The following is a 17110-nucleotide window of genomic DNA, read 5'->3' as shown; positions in this document are numbered from 1 at the left end:
AAGAAGATCTTCTCCAAGACACATTATAGCCAGATTGACCAAAACCACAGACAAAGACAAGATACTAGATTGGCAGGAGAGAAACAGCAAGTTACCTACAAAGGATATCCCATCAGGCTAACAGCGGACCTCTCATTGAAAACAATGTGAGGAAAGAACAGGAAAATATATTTGAAGTGTTAAGGGAAAAGCAATTTCAACCAAGAATATTGTATCTGGCAAGACTATCCTTCATATATAAAGAAAAGACAAAAACATTCTCAGATAAACAAAACCTGAAAGAATTTACCAACACCAGACCAGATCTCCAAGAAGTTCTCAAGAGAGTGCTATACCAGGAAAATTAAATACAGACACACAAAAATAAGAATTCAAAAACTAAGGAAAGGGCCAACTTTATTGTAGGGACAAGTCTAGAGTTGAATATTATATCCTAGAATTTAATCGAGATGATCTAACCACAACAGAAGATAGATTAAATACACGAGACTGAACTGGTGAAATAGCATTCTATGACTTTTGACTGAAACATTGCTGATTTTCTTCTAGGATTTGTTTTCCAGTTTTAAGGATTTTTGTCCTGTCTTGAGCTGTCAATAGGTTCATGTACCTACTAGTCGAACAGAATCCTAACCTGATTCCTGGCTTTAAGTTTTAAGCAAAGTTCCTTAGCATTTCTTTGATTTGCTAAAGATAAAATTGCTTTTCTTGAAAAAAAAAAAAAGTAAAAAAAACTATCATACACATTATTATCAACAAAAATAAAAAAATAAAAGAAAAATTAAAAAAAGAGAAAAATCAATGTAAGACTTAAGGATTAAAGTGAAAATGACAATACTGAAGGCAGGCAAAGGAGATTCAGCATATACATAACAGGAATCCCTATAGAAGAAATCCAAAGTAAACAGATATGTATATACATATATTTGTTTCAATGGAAATCATATATGTAAATACATTTACATATATGTTTATATATTTAGATATATTATATATGTATATATACATATATATATAAATGGAAAATTATTGATGATAATATGCATGATTAAGCCACTATGCAGTATATTCTGGATGGGCAATCACAGTTCTCCTCCATTCTCCTCTTGGGATCTTGGGCACGCACGCACACGCACCTGGTGTGAGTTTTAAGCCACCGGGTCCGGGATGCAAACTGCGGTTGACTACGTGGAAGTCCAGTGACATAGCCATTACGCTAACTGCTGGTTCCCTCAAAAAGTTTTTGTACCAAAATAAATTCATACTTTAATTGTAAAAATAAATAAATGAATAACTAAAAGAAACTTGATTGAAAAAAAAGGAGTTCATCCCTAGATAATTAGAAATAATGAGAAGAAAAAAATTCCATTTACAACTGAGATTCACAGAAGTGAACATATAGTGAAGGAGACTGATTTATAAACTTGTGGCTAACATCCAGTCAAGATGAGGAAAAATTTAGTAGTTTAAAGAGCTACTGTTTCCTGGTACCATGCAAGGTCTGACAACACAATAAGAAAGATACAAAAAAAAAAATCAATTATATTACAGCTTATGTTAATGAACGAAAGGAGAATTGAGTGGTGAGTGCATGTACCTTCTAGCAAAGAGCTCTTGAAAGAAAGAAAGAAAGAAAGAAAGAAAGAAAGAAAGAAAGAAAGAAAGAAAGAAAGAAAGAAAGAGAGAGAGAAGATGAAAGTCTACAACATGAAGAGATGGGCTCTGCCTCTGGCCTTGTGCTAACTTCTCATGCTCTGCTGGACCCTCCCAAGCCTCCAGCCTCTGGTCTTCTTTTGCCCCTGGTGTATTTCTGCACAGATGTGACAACAATTTTTTGATAATCATATTGCCCTTCCTAAGCAGAAATTAAATAATCTTTTGGAAAGCACAATACTAAAATTCCACAGCCTTTAAAATCTTATAAGGTCGCTCTCCAGATGCCATTTCTGACCTAATTTTGACCTCTTCAAAGAATCGCTCCTTTCATTAAAACTTTAAAACATATTTCACACAACATGTCATTCCATACCACTTAAATCTGCATAATTCAATATGGTAGCTGCTGACCTCATGTGGCTACTGAGCAGTTGTGATATGGCTTCTCAAATGGAGATGTGCTGTAAGTGTAAAATGTATGTTGGAGTCTGAAGGGTCTATGAAATGAGAAATTTTAAATATTTCATTTAGCATTTTCATACTAGGGTTGAAATAAGATTTTTAATAAATTGGATTAAATACAATATCTCAGTAACATTAATTCATCTTTTTTCACATATTTAAGGTGGCTGTTTGAAATTTAAAATTAGGCCCAGCAACTATGGCACAGTGGTAAAAATCACAGTGTCCTGCAAGGCTGGAAGCCACATGTTAACCACAGATTTGGATCCCCAGGTTGGCCTGAAAACATGGAGAGTGTGTATGTGGGTGCCCAACATCCTGATGAGATGGAGAGCTGGGGAAAGAGGATTGTAGTGTGATGAGACCATGTCAAGAGAGCTTTATCTCTTTCTGTCTCACATGTATGCACATGTGCCCCCATCATTAAAAAAGAAGACATGTAAAATTACATGTGGGATACATGATTTCTATGCAACAGAAATAGTCTGAATAGTTCTCTAGTGTGTACACATACATATGTACTAATGTGCAGAAGTGTGCCTTTGCCTTGTAAGCTGAGGGTTAGAACTCTACCATATGCTCCTCCTGTGGCACTCAGCAGGATCCAAGGAAGTTGGTAAAATCATGTTTACTGAATTTGCAAGGACCTTCTTGCTACAGGATAAATGACAGTGGCTGTGCTTGGGACCTTCAGGAATGTGGGGAAATGGGTGAAGAGGTAGGTCTTCAGAGAGTCTTTCCATGGAGCAGCCAGGCCCTAAGAGTCCTCCATGGACTCCCAAGTTCAGGCTGTGCTCTCCCATGAAACAGCTTTCCACGTGTTCTGTGCCCACTGACTCTGGAACCACCTGCTAGATCTGCTAATCATTCACCAATTTTGGCTTCCTTCTCCACTGCTGGTGGGCAGTGTCTGCTTGAATGGGCGATTCCTATCTTCAATGTCCTGGGACCAGGATGTTCATATGTTAATGAACAACATGGAGCATTGATGCCTGGCCATGGTGGGAACCTGAGCACTCCAGATGGGACCTTAAGTGGGACCACTTGTCTTGCATACATGCCACTCTCAACCTCCCATTGCTGTTGGGTCAGTGCAGCTGTTCTCTCTCTTTCTCTGAGCATTGGTGTCCAGCTCATGGCTGCCAGGACCAGCTGAGGAAGTGAGTGTGAGAGCTGCAGTCGGCCCTGCTGCTTTTATTCGCATGAACTATAGTCCTGAAATTCGAGGTGACACACCAGGAGTGACCCATGCAGCTTGCAGCCAGCCAGGATCATGGGCATGTGAATGCAAGCCTGGAATGCACAGGGAGACCTCGGGATGGAAGCCTAGGACCCTCCCATGTGGCTTCACCATCATGGAATGACACGCCACCACATCACTGAAACTGGCCCCAACATTCACTTTTTAAAAACAAGGGTATGATGTTGAGCAAATCAAGAACAAAACTGGAACCAGAATCCAGATTTCTGACTTCTTGTTGAGGCATTTTCCACTTTATGCTATCTTCTTAAAGCTGTGTCTCCATTCCTCAACAGTGACAATCGTTGCCTTCAGGCTGTGGGATTATGGCTGATTTTTTACTTTCTTCCTTTTGCTTACATAGTTAACCTGATTTTTCTACAATGACACACAAATAAAAATGATTAAAATTTATAATTAAATAAGCAAAGTAGAACCCTTCAGAAAGCAGAATTAAGTTGTTTTCCCAGTGTGTCTTTATACTCAACTTCCCAGTCCCGCCAAATCTCAATAGCAAGGAGTGGTCTGAATTACTGCCATCCTCAAGGACAGAGAGAGAGATTTCATTTTTGAGGCATTAAGTAGACTGGAGACAAAGTAGATACTGTACTTGGGAGGATTCAGAGGCAGTACTGTGCCCCCGTTTTTGTAAGCTCTTCTCACTGGGGTACTAAGAGCATAGAGTTGCTGCCTCTGCCCTTGGAGTATGAGGGCAGATAATTATGCAGTAGCCAGAAGTCAGACTGACTCATGTTCATGTTCTATGATGAGTTTCCTCTCTTCAATACACCTGTGATCCCCAGAGAAACAACCATTTCGTGTATCCTCTGTGGTAATTCCAGAATGTGCGCACTCTAGTATTCCATCAGCCCCTCTACCTTATGCTTGGCAAGGTATTACTGAGTACTTAGGACTCTTGTCTTCCTGGGCACATTAGACAGTAGTCTAATAATTGGGAAATGAAGTTGATGGGCTACTTCACATTAAAATATAAATGGCCAATACCAGCTCAGTAGAGTTATGCTTCTCAATGGCATCTACATTTTATGGAGTACTTAATTTCTTATGTCAGAGATGGATCATGGAAATAGAGTGGTATTAAGCAAGGGATAGGGTATATATTTTGACGTGTATAGTATTATCAACTGGTTTAGCCTGATAACTATTTTATGATGGGTAAAGTCTTTTTACAAGAAAAATGAGAAACAGTGATTGACTGTTTAAAAAAATAATTGGAATAATAATAATAATGATTGGAAAAAACAATGAAAAGATATTGAATGATGAAGTGGGGAAATTAATGTCTCTGTATTGACTGACATACATGGCAATCCCTTTTGAAAAAGCAATGTAATACACTGTAAAGTTATATGCAATTCAATGTACTATAAACAAGGTTAAGATGGTAATAAAAAAATTTTAAAAATTAAAAAAAAAACTCAAGAATAGTATACCTAGTCTAATATTCAATATGAGTTATCCATCAGCTAGTTCTTAACATAATTGAATTTTGCTACATTGTCAACAAATATATCTTAAATGCTTGATCCATACACTTACAAAGGTCTCATATATTTTTTGACCAAAAATTGTCATTTCTAGCCTGATTGAAGTTCTCCATTAAAATATAAGCCCCTGCTGTTCCCAAGGGAAAAAAAGAAAGTAGACCTTATATTTGTGAGAGTTGGTGACAAAGTCTATGGAGAGCTGTTGCCTCTCTGCTGTTATTTCAGTTCAATGTGGCAGCAATCAGGAAGAAATACATTACACAAAGCAGAGGAGAGCAAGGACAGATGGAAACTACCAGGACAGTTGAGCTCATGTCTGGCTCTCACCACCTCATACCTCAATGGTGAGCAGCCTGCAGGAAAACCTGGTGCCCTTCACACCAAGAGAAGGCTGGGGAGTTATAGGCCTGCTTGCTCCCACACCCAGGTGAGCCAGCAGGACAGGGAAAAAATGCATGAGGGAGGGTGGTGGCAGACACCTTCCAACTTCAGAGTAGATTTGGGCTGCTGCTTTACTTCTACCTTCTGAGTCTCATCCAACCCTAACTTGGGACCATGCAGAATTCTGAGAAATGCAGTTCAAGCTTAGTTATGCTGAAATACTACAAAACTACAGCAGGACCAGCAGGCAGCATAATGGTTACATCTCTAGACTCCACAGTTGACTGCGGTTCAAGTCCCAGACCCAGTGGCTTAAAACTCATGCCAGGCATACCCAGTGGCTTAAAACTCATGCCAGACATGTGTGGGTGCATGCCCAAAATCCTAAAAGGTGACTGGAGGAAAAGAGATCACAGCATGGCCATCCCCCCTGGGGGGGTGGTTTCTCTGTCTCTCTGGTGAGTGCACATGTCCTATAGCAAAACTCTCTAAAAACAAAAACAAAAACAAAAAGCCACTGCAGCCTCTAAAATGACCATCACAAGGTCACTTTTCAGATTCATCTACTGACCAGTAGATTTTGAACCAGTGTGTGGGTAGCTTTGGGGGGAGAGATGTGAGGGATATGCCCACCTCAGCCTTCTAGCTCATCGTAAGAGGAGGTAAAGGGAGGCGAAGGGAGTTGCCCTGGTAGTCTTCAAGATGTGTCTATCACAGAAGAACAGAAAAGCCAGACAGGTGCTAAGTGTGCATTCTAAGTTTATATATCCAATTGCTGTTAAATAGTGCCCTCTCCCCCCCTCAAAATTGTTTGACCTTATGATTGGACCAAAGTTACATCTGAGTAGGGAAGGATATTTGAGAGCTTATGAGTGCTCAAGCTCTTTTTGGATACCATAACAACCTTAACTTCATTCCATTTCCCTCTCCCCTTCTCCTCTGAGCACTAAGCAGGATGAGAGGAAGGGAGTCATAGGAAATAGGGGTAAGGATGACCAGAAACACTTCAAGAGCTGAAAGCCCACTCACCAGCTTCCTTCTTTGGCCGAAGCCAGTTACTCCCCCATATACCAGAATGAAATGGAATAATGAGACCATATTTCACCAAATGCGTAGGCTTGTCTCAAGAAACATTTCCTTTCTGTGGTTGAGTAGTGGGTGGGGAGAGATGATACAAATAGGTGAAAAGCAGCTCTTTCCAGAGCCCAGGCCTTGAAGGAGCCCCGGAAGGTGAGGCTGTGCCTGAGTTTTGGGCCTCTCTCTTTGTCAGACAGATCTGTAGCTCAATGGGAACCTTCATAGGTCATGTGTATCCAGGGCTGTTTTTGGTCTTATATGGACTCTATCAGGCAATAGTGGTCTCCAAAGCTGTGATACTCAATGACTCTCTCCTGCATCCTTCATGTCCTCTCAGGAGTAAGGGAAGATGGGCCAGTCTGTGGAAAATATCCTATGGAGGTTTGTTGAAGATGGTGGCTGGTTCCCTCTTGATAGCTTATGAGGTCAGTTGCATTAAAGGAGGGCTGATACTGATGAACAGGGAGCTGCCACCAAGGTTTATGTACCCCAAAGAGTGGCAGCACCTTACCATGTTCACCCTCCTCACTCTCAACGGCTGTATAGACTTCCTGAGCAAGAACATACTACCTCAGAGATGTGTGGCCCTAGAAAAATGTACTCTGGTCCTTTCCTTCTATGAGCTTCTGCTGCTATTCGTGTCCCATGTGAAGGACTCGGCTGGGGTAGAGCTGCAAGTTCACTCCCTGCTCATCTTGGTGGTGTTCCTACTGACACTGGTGCTCACCGCAGAGCTGTGGGCTCCCAACATGTTTCACCTCTGGCTGATTGAGACCTTTCTGTTTCTGATGATGGGCTCTTGGCTGATGCAAGCAGGCTTCATTCTATACAGACCAATCTCCAGCTATCCATGGCAGGATGACGACATCAGTGACATCATGTTCGTCACTACTTTCTTCTGTTGGCATTTGATGATCAACGCTTCATGCCTGTTGGGCATCTATGGTGTCTGTTCCTTTTGGCATCGTTATTACAGTCCCAGCTTGAAGCTGAAGGCATCCGAAGAAGCTCCCTATCACGCGAGCCCTCCAGGGCCCCTCTACAAGTTACTGCAAGAAGTGGAGCAGTCAGAGAATGATGACCAGGCTCTTCTCCTTTCCAAGAGCTCACCCTGAGATAGGGTCTAGAAAGCCTGGGACATGGTCCACCCCAACCTCCTCCTGTGCATCCTCTCAGCCATGTGTATGTGCCCTCTTTGGTCCCCAGTGAAGGTAATGGCCCTAAAGGACTGTGGGTGTTCCCCACCATTGCTTCTGTCCCTGGGCCTCTAATCCTGGAGGGGATGAAGAGGGACTTACGAAAGGGATGCTGATGAGGTTTAGGGAAGGGGGTGGGGAAGAGGACCAGGGCAAGAAATCAGTGTGCAAAGAAAGGTGTTGGGGTGAGACGATACAGGAGAAGGGAAGCAGAGTCTCCAGCGATGCTGGCACAGCTGCTTCCCTGCGCACAATAAAGTCTCACAGTTCAAAACAACTCATTCAAGTTCCGTCCTGATAAAGTGGGTACTTTCATGTGTGCACTAAGTGTCACTGCCATGCAGAAGTAGTGAAATAGAACTTATAATTTACACAGGTTGAAATTATGCTTGTCTCCTCCACCTCACCTTGACTTTGAAGGTTCAGCTTCATTTCACATTTTACATATGAAGTGAAATCTTTTAAAACATTTTGGTTAATACTTCAAATTTGCATAAAACCTAAAAAAAAAAAAATAAAGAGAAATGTTTATAGAATTCAAGCGCCTGGTACTTTTTCTTTTTTTTTTCAGAGAATTTTGCTATAGGGCGTAAAGAAAAATATTTATAGAATTGAAGTGCCTGGTACTTTTTCTTTTTTTTTCAGAGAATTTTGCTATAGGGCGTGTGTGCTCATCAGAGAGACAGAAAGTGAGAAATTACTCCCCAGGGAGGATGGCCACACCACAGTTCCTTCTATTCTCCTCTTGGGATTCTGGACACACACACACACACACACACACACACGACCAGTGTGTTTCAAGCTGCCAGGTCCAGGACTGGAACTGCTGTCGGCCACATGGGAGTCCAGTGCCTTAACCACCATGTCACCTGCTGGCCCTGCCTGGTACTTTTCTAACTTCATATTTTATTACTCCTGCTCTAGCCAAAACATATCTATTTCATCGTTCCTACCCTTGTGCATGTAGCTTGCTAGATTCCACCCTTGAGTCTTTAACCCCCCCACCCCCGCTTGCATCTCACAGACAACCAACTTGCAACAGCATTTTTACTGGGTTACTACATGCCCAAAAGGAAACCCATCTCCATCCACCCCTACCCCACTAAGCATCCCAAAGCCACCTTCTGGAACTCGAATCAATTCCTCTGTTTGGAATTCTTAGGCACTGATACTAAATCAGCCTTGTTATTGTCCCCATACAGCTGATGAACTTTGCTGTTGTTTCTGAAACTGTTTCCCTTGGGCAGGTTTTTCCCCACCAGCTAAAGTGTAGGATTGTAAAGAGTGGAGATTTTGCCTATCCAAGTTACATTATCTCCTATGCATATTCCAACTATGTAATGTATTTTATACTTAATAAAAAACTTATTTGCTGCCAGACTCTCTCCCTACAAAGTGCTCCTTCAAAATGTGATGCCAGGGACCAGCAGTTAGTGTAATGGCTATGTCACTGGACTCCCATGCAGTTGACCGCAGTTCGAGCCCCGGACCTGGTGGCTTAAACTCACGCTGGGCGCATGTGCATGTGTGCCCAAGATTCCTAGAGAAGAATGGAGGAGAAAGGATTGTGGTGTGGGCATCCCCCTGGGGCATGATTTCTTGCTTTCTATCTCTCTGTCTCTGTCTGTCTGGCAAGCACATAGACCCTATAGCAAAAACCTCTCAAAAAAAAAAAAAAAAAAGGTGATGCCAGACAGGTGAGAGGTTCTGTGAACTTCTGAGTGACACCAATAGTCCTAAAGCCTGAGTCATCATCTTAGTGATGGGACCATTCTCTTCCTCATTCTTGGATATAATAAAAGACAATAACCTGTTTCCGAATTGTTTGTTGTTATTGTTTTTAAATACTCAAACAGTTCTGTAAGAAACCTCCAGAAAACTAAGACTTTTGAAGGCTGACTTGCCCCAGTCTCAGCTAGTACAAGGCAAGACAGCAATTAAAGTGCAGGTGACTGTCCTGAGCCATAATAACTTGTTTAGTGGCAATAGAGAAGAAAATGATCCTCAAAATAAAATTGTTAGAAAGAATGAAAAACAGTCAGTTAGAAGGCCCCAGTGGACTAAGCAACACAGTATAAATACCCTAAACTCTCCTCTACACCCCTAAAGGTGTATTTTTTTTTCATGTTTTCTGTCCACGCCCACCCGCTGACCCGTCTCCCCTGGGAGAGACAATCTGGCAGACTCTCAACTTCTGGACAGGCCTTAAGTTTCTGGGCTCAGATCCAGGTGAGGGTTGAGGATAAGACCTGCTTGTGATCAAGTGTTCCAATTCTTACCATTTCCCCTTCACTCTTCTCCTAGATTCTTTTCAATTGCCCTTTGTTGGGAGCCTTCCTTTCCTCTTTGCCTCTCCTATACGTTGACAGCAGGTGATGAAAAAACACCAGCACCATTAGGCCTAGAGCTCTAAGGGTAAGCCCCGGGTAATCAAGTGATACTCCCCAAATAATCTCTCTCAAATATCCAATGTCGATTAGCTTGCATGTCATTAACTTACTATTTGAGATGTAACAGAAAGGCCCTTCCAGTGAAGGCCAGTCAAGAAAGGAATCTTTCAGGGATCAGGACATGGCATAGTGGTAAAGTGTTGGACCCCCACATGGCCAAACGCCATTTGAATCCTGGACCCAGTGACCGAAAAAAATCATACCCAGCACATGTGCATATGTACCCAAAGCCCAAGAGGAGAATGGAAGAGAAGGGATTACAGCATGGCCATCACCCGGAGGTGGGAGGCAGGGGCAGATTTCTCACTTTCCCTCTCTCTGTGTCTCTCTCCAGTGAGCACACGTGCCCTATGCCAAAAACGTCTTAAAAAAAAAGAAAAAAAAAACTTTCCAAACACTCGAGCTTTGGGGGAGAAGCTTGTAATTCTCATAAAATTCCTCCAGAGGGCACTATGTTCACATCACCCTGGCTAAACCTCTTGCTGTTCAAACTCGGTAAACAAGTCTCCGAAGAACCGATTTAAAAGAAGTGGGGGAGGGGAGAGGAGGGCAGGAAAAATACAGAACCAGACTAAGTATTGCCCAAGCATCCAGAAAACATACCCCACGGCTGTTTATTTCCCGTTAAAATTTAGCAAGTGAGCATGAAATAAACAGGGATTCAAATCATCTAACTGGGAGGGGAGGGGATGTAAAAAACAAGACTATGGATCAGGTGAAGATTTCTTTGGGAAAAGTACCCACTCGAGGTACACTCTAATCCAAATAACTTTCTGATCAGAATGCTAAATTTCCTAAAGTCTTCGATAAACTTCAATAATGTTCCAATCAATCTAGAGAACAAAGAGAGATCCATATCCGCACCGAGAATAAAGAACAGAATGTATCTTAAAAAATGAAGATTCACAAAACAATGAATCTAGAGACAGATTATTAGATGTGCAAAACACCCTCCAAAGATTCCTTCAAAGAGAGCCTGCTATACTGTTCCAGTATTTTTCTGGAAATTTTGTCATTCACAAAGAAAACATTACATGTCCCACTTAACAGAAGTCTCTGGGTCAACCATAAGGTTGGATTCAGATAAACTGATGAATCCCTGCATTCTGTACTTTCCTCAGTAGATAAGGAACAATTTCAGCATTTCATAGATGGTGGCCCAGGAACACATAACCCAGACCTAGAAGACCACAGTAAGGGACAGAAAGGGCCCTCAAAGGAACAACAACCTGGAAACAAATTAGGCTCTGAAATACTACCCTGACATGACTCCAGCAAGTTACTACAAGTTATCAAGGTCTCTGTTCCTTATATTTAAGACAGAAGATGTGAAAATCTAATTCCAGAATTACAAGTCTCTTTTAAAAAATGTTTATTTCTTCTATGAATAAGAGAGACACACAGAAAGAGAGAGTAAGATAGACTCACTCCCAGCTGGGTCTTAAAGCCACGATCCACCTCTAGACTCAGCCAGCCCTGAATCTTGGGCACATGTGCACCTGACATCCTCGGGGAGGTCTCCAGACGTGAACCCAGAACCTTCCAGTGTGGGTCAGCCTCACAGAGTATTATGCCTTCCCATCGTGTCACTGTCCAGCCCCTATGTGGCATTAATTTTCTCAGTAAAACTTAAAACACTCAGACCTTTATTGATAAGGGGCAACTTGGGAAATGAAGTGTTCCTTACATTTGAATGATTTCACTGGGTGTTCAACAAAGCTAAAATCAAGCTAAAGAGACACAGCTAAGACCTGAACTTTGAATTTTCTCCCTGAACTTAAGAATATCAATCAAGGGACCTGCAGATGGAGAAATGGCTAAGTCACTGGACACGTAGTCGACCAGGGTTCGAGTCCCGGATCTGGTGGCTTAAACTCATGCTGGGCATGTGTGTGTGCCCCAGATCCTGAAAAGAGAATGGAGAAGGGATTGTGGTGTGGCCATCCCTCTTAGCGGGTGATTTCTCGCTTTCTGTCTCTGTCTTCCTGGCAAGCACATGTGCCCGATTGCAAAAACCTCTCCAAAGGAAAAAAAAAAAAAGAGTATCAATCAAAGGAGACCAGAGGACAATGTAATGGTTACATTGCTGGACTTCTGCGTAGTCAACCACAGTTGAAGTCCTGGACCCAGCAGCTTAATATTCACCCTGAGCACGTGTGTGTACATACCCAAAATCCCAAGAGGAGAATGAAGAAGGGATTGTGGTGTGGCCATTCTCTCTGGGGTGTGATTTCTCACTTTCTGTTTTTCTCTCTGGAGAGCACATGCACACTAGAGCAAAACTCTGTTTAAAAATTTTAAAAAGAGTATCGATCAAAGACTATTAAAAAAAAAAAAAAAAACCTTCTGGGGCCAGCAGATGGCATGGTGGTTAAAGGCACTGGATTCCCACATGGCCGATTGCATTTCGAGTCCCAGACCTGGCGGCTTGCTTTTTTGCTTTCCCTTTCTCTCTCTCTGTCTGGTCAAAAAAAAAAAAAAAAGAAAGAAAGAAAGTAACAAATAGAATTAAATAAATAAATAATGCTTTGTTTAAAATAAATCTGTACTCAATGTTAGTTAGCATTAAAGTATAAACTAATCTTTCCTTCTTTAATTGTATGAACTGAAATTTGGAAGCTTGGCAAAGTGTAGCTTCTCCCCAAAATATGGCTTAAGGGTAATGCCATCACATTCCAGAGCTGCTTCTTTTCTTTCTTTTGTTTTAGTTTAGGATTCTACTATGGTCTATTTTTTTGGAAAGAACATGTTTTGTTAAGAAAAAATTAAAAGAATATTTTACAATTCTGGATTTGGTTTCCAGGACGCTCCTCAACCTGAGTCTCGGCTGTGTCTCTTTTGCACGATTTAAAGTTTTAGTTGGATGCCCACTGAAGTCATTCATGTACGGGGGAAACTCCATTTCCCAAGCAGCATTTTATAGTTGAATATTTGGGTCTGTGTGAGCCCTACCCTACTAAGTTTTGTGCAAGGCAAGCATGCAAGCCCTAGGAAGGCTCTCTGATCACAAGGGTAAGGGCTTTAGACCTAAGAGTAAGAATGAAACCTGTAAGGGCTGGCCTCATAGCACAGTGATTAAATGCTGCTTATAGAAAGTGGGACCCCACAAACCAACTGTGGTTCATATCCTGCCCCTGGTGGCTTGAAAAACACACTGGGCACGTTTGCATGTGTGACTAGAATCCTGAAAGGATGGAGAGGTGGACTAATGGGGATTGCAGCATGACCACAGCCCATTGGGGAGGTTCTCATCCTCTCTCTCGCTCTCTCTCTCTCTTTCTCTCTCTCTCTCTGGTGAGTGCAAATGCCTCTGGCAAGTAAGAAAAAAAAAAAGGTTGTTTAAAAGAGAAAGGAGAGTTGTGAGAAGAACTCACAGGTAAAGCCCACTCAAGATAGGACTTTTATTTCAGGCAAGAGAATAACATTGAACAAACGCCTTTAGTCCTGAGCCGTTCCTGCAGACAGGGAACACAGTCTTTACCTACAATGGTGCTCTCCCACTCCACCCACCTCTGGGGCACAGCAGCTCTGCTCTGAAAGAGAAAACCTGACTTCAAAGCATATGTGATAGCACCCCTTGTCGGCTTTGATACTGCGTGTACCCAGAGACAAAAGTTCATGGGTTCAAGCATTCTAATGCTCTTTTTAAGAAGGGGTAGAGAATGGGGGTGGTGATAATTTAGGGAAGAAGGGTCAGGAGAACAAAGGGCAGCAGACACAGCAGAGTCAGCCTGGGTGAAACAGGCCATTCTACTTGCAACTTCTCCAAAAGTACAGCCTGGGTTTCTGGGGGTGAACCAATTAAGGGACTTTCTTCTGCCTTTTCTTCTCTTGGACACTCATAACCTCCCTGGTTAGTCCTTGGACTCGTCTGGGCCCTCCGTTGGCTGGTTTACTTTAGTGAGGGGCTGACCAAGGAGGACAAGGCCTCTGTTCACTTCTGAAAGAGTCCGTGGTCACGCATTACGTTCCTAACCCTTTCAGAGCATGCCGCGGGTCACATGAGAGGATCAAAGCAAATCCAGTTCCATTCTTGGAAAAGCAGCTCAAAGCACATGTTCTCTTGATGGTGCCGCTGTCACTTCTGTGTGGTCAACAAACATCACTTATTGAACACACCCCCTGGACACCACTGGGGACATGATGATGAATGTACTGCTCAAGGAGCTTGTGATGGCTAGCAGGGGAAGCACGCATGTACCGGGCAGAAATGCCATAAGCTTAAAAACCTGCGTTTGCTCCTCCCTGTTCCATTTTTTCTTATGTCTGCTGTTCACCTTAGTGCTGGTGGGGCTTCAGTAGAAGGCTTAATTTATGACTTCATAGTTTGGTAACTGGAACTTAACATCTTTTTTTAAAAATGTTTTTGGTCATATGGCATGTGTGGTCACTGGAAAGAAACAGAGAGACAAGAGTGAAAGAGAGAAATCACCACCCAGGGAGATGGTCACACAGTAATCTCTTCTCTTCCACTTTCTCCTCTCTGGATTTTGGGCACACGCACACACACACAGGGATCCAGGGTGATTTTCAAGCTACCAGGTTGGGACTCAAACCATGTTGGCCATGTGGGAATCCAGCATCCTATCCACCATACCCCCTCCTGGCCTAAATTTCACATCTTTTAGAAAAGAACATCAACCACCCTTTCTCCTCTACCACAATCACTTAAACTCAAGACTTTACAGAAAGAAATGGAATGAAGACTTCTCTTTGTTACCAGGTCTAAGCCCTTTCATAAAACTGAACAGTGAGAGTGTTAAACTGAGTCAGAAATTTTTATTTAATGAGCTATTATGGGGGAAAAAAGAATCCAATCTCTTCAGATTATCCTGGTCCAAAATAATTATAATGACTGTTTTCTAAACATTCACTATGTTTTAGGTATGACCTTAATCTTTTTTGCATGTGCAGTCACAATTAATTCTTATATAGGGTAGCTATTATAGTATTTTATGGGCAAGGAACTGAGGCTTCAGTTTCTCAAAGTAAATTGGCCAATACAGTTTCTTGAAGTAAATTGGCCAACACAATGGTGGTTAGAGGTCAAGCACAGGTTGGAACCTAGCTGTCTGACCTGAAGCCCTGGTTATAAACACATTATAATGCTTCAACATTGCAAAGAGAAGTTTAACAAAGAATTTGCAAGATGCCTTACCTAGCCCAAAATGTCACCAGTCTGTAACCACCAAAAGCCCGCTAGAGATGAATGCTACATCTGTCCCTTGAAAGCTCTACAGTGTTAGGCACCCTTAAAGGGAAGGGATGTTGACCAAAGAAACCAAGTTATGTGTGTGTGGTCACAGACAACATTTCTTTGCCACGTTTGTGGTACAAAATACACTCAGAAAAATAAACTTCTCCATTCCTCTTTCAAAGGCACTGGAAGCATGATTTTTTTTCTTTTCTTTTTAAAAATTTCTTTCTTTCATGAGCAAGAGAGAAAGAGAAAGGCAGTCCAGCGCTCTCAACAGGGTCCTGACACCTGATCTACTTCCAGCCTCAGTCATGGCATCTAGCATTGTGTCTTACCATGCCACTGTCATGGCCCAGCATGAATTCTTGGTCTTTGAACAGGAAAATCTCTCAGTCTCAAATACTGGGAGTCTGGCCCACAAGTGGCATGATGGTTAAGGGCTCTGGACTCCCACATGGTCAACTGCAGTTCGAGTCCTGGACCTAGCAGTTTGCTTTTTCACTTTCCTTTTCTCTCTCCCATCAAATTAAAATAAATTGAAATAAAACAATTCTTTTAAAAAATTGAAAAAATTACTGAGGCTCTTGAAAATGCAATAAAGGCTAGACACTATCAGGTGGATTTCAGGCATAAAAACAGGACAATCAAGTAATAGCACCACCAGCAATATATACACATATGTGTGTGTATGTCTATACATACATGTATAATTATTGTGCATCTAATGACAAACATCCATTTCAAGATTGTGTTCACATATACATTTTCTCAACCATCACAGCAAGGTTGGAAAGAGAAAGAGGTACTTATTCTCATTTGCCAGATTGAAAAGAAGCCACATTAAGTTACTTAAAAAGCTCAACCAGGGAGATTGTGTTTAAAGAATGCTAAATACAGGGCGAACCTTGGGCTTCGAAAGGAGCCTGTGAAGACCTGGCTTTCCCTTCAGATGCCCTTGGGACACAGTTTGCACACAGAGTTTCAAATCCGGTGGGCAGCTCTAAAGGTCACCCTTCGAACCGCTTATTTTGCAGATGAGGAAACATGGGCCCTGAGAGGCTGGGACTTGCCTAAGATCTTGGCAGAGAGGGTATCGCCCTCTTGTATCCTCTCGGGAAGTATACACACACAGCACTTGACGAAAACTGTGAAACTGCACAATTCTGCCCACTTCCCCAAACCCACTAAAAGAGCTGAGCAGGGGGCTTCTCGGGAGCCGGCGTCGCTCTCTACAATCACTCGAATCCGGGAAGGGCCCACGGAGGCTCTCTCACAACAAAAGCCAAAATTTGGTTTCCGTAGATCCGGATTTCCACCGGCAGTTCCCCAGCAAAACTACCCACCGTAAAGGCAGCAGGGGCTGAGCCTCGGGCTCGGGGCCGGGGACCTTGGGCCGGGGACCGCAGGCCGGCACCAGGCAGGCAGGCGGGGCCGCTGAGAGCCAATCAGGGTGCCGGGGGCGGCCCCAGGCGGCCGATAAAGGGTGCTAGGCGGCGAGTAGCCCGGCAGAGCCGAGGATGGGAGTAGAGCGGCGTCCTTGAGCAGCACTGGACTCCTCGCCTCTCATTTCATCTCGCTCTCGCCAACCAGCTCGCCCTTCCACCTGCTGGCCGCCCAGGTAAGCGCCTGGCCCGCCTGGGGGTCGAGCGCCCCATCTTCCTCCTCCCCACCCGCGGCGTCCCGGCCTTTGCTTGGTCCCACACCTCCCACCTTGGGCCCCCAACTTTGCGCCTCGGCCTCTCCAGCTCCGGGGCCGGGGTTCCTCCGCCGTCGGAGCGGGCCAGGCTGGGCGCGCCCTGGCAGGGCCCTGAGCAGGGCGGGGGCAGTTGTTTTGATCGTCTTTCGCTGCCTGCGGCGGGAGGAGGCGCCGCCCCCAGCACTCGGCGGCCTTGTGGACTGAGTGGCCGGGGTGCTCCTGCGGGGAGCGCGCGCCGGGGCGACGC

At 43.4% G+C, this 17110-nt stretch overlaps 2 protein-coding genes and 1 long non-coding RNA gene across 3 annotated transcripts in view; 2 read left to right on the top strand and 1 right to left on the bottom strand.

Annotated features, from left to right (window-relative positions):
- Positions 1-8014, bottom strand: part of LOC102492482 (uncharacterized) — a 68233-nt gene extending 60219 nt beyond the window's left edge. Inside the window, exon 1 of the long non-coding RNA XR_003547724.1 lies at positions 7928-8014. This is a non-coding gene — a long non-coding RNA (uncharacterized LOC102492482). The remainder of the gene's footprint in view (positions 1-7927) is intronic.
- LOC102496183 (transmembrane epididymal protein 1) lies at positions 6450-7943 on the top strand. The gene has a single exon (XM_006142380.3). It carries the CDS (start codon positions 6534-6536, stop codon positions 7437-7439), a length of 906 nt encoding a protein of 301 aa, XP_006142442.1. The 5' UTR covers positions 6450-6533; the 3' UTR covers positions 7440-7943.
- Positions 8015-16636: 8622 nt separating the features above from the next.
- The window catches only part of GLUL (glutamate-ammonia ligase), a 10500-nt gene continuing 10026 nt past the window's right edge, over positions 16637-17110 (top strand). Inside the window, exon 1 of the mRNA XM_006142323.3 lies at positions 16637-16785. The gene's annotated coding sequence lies outside the window, so the exon portion shown is untranslated. The remainder of the gene's footprint in view (positions 16786-17110) is intronic.

Source organism: Tupaia chinensis, unplaced genomic scaffold (genome assembly GCF_000334495.1).
Source record: "Tupaia chinensis unplaced genomic scaffold, TupChi_1.0 Scaffold000074_1, whole genome shotgun sequence".
In the NCBI taxonomy this organism is placed as follows: domain Eukaryota; kingdom Metazoa; phylum Chordata; class Mammalia; order Scandentia; family Tupaiidae; genus Tupaia; species Tupaia belangeri.
The sequence above is the reverse complement of the archived record's forward strand: the minus strand, read 5'-3'. Positions and strand labels throughout refer to the sequence as shown.

What these genes read in the sequence shown, in the direction of transcription:
- LOC102496183 (XM_006142380.3), top strand. Translation starts at nt 6,534, where the DNA reads ATGGGAACCTTCATAGGTCATGTGTATCCAGGGCTGTTTTTGGTCTTA.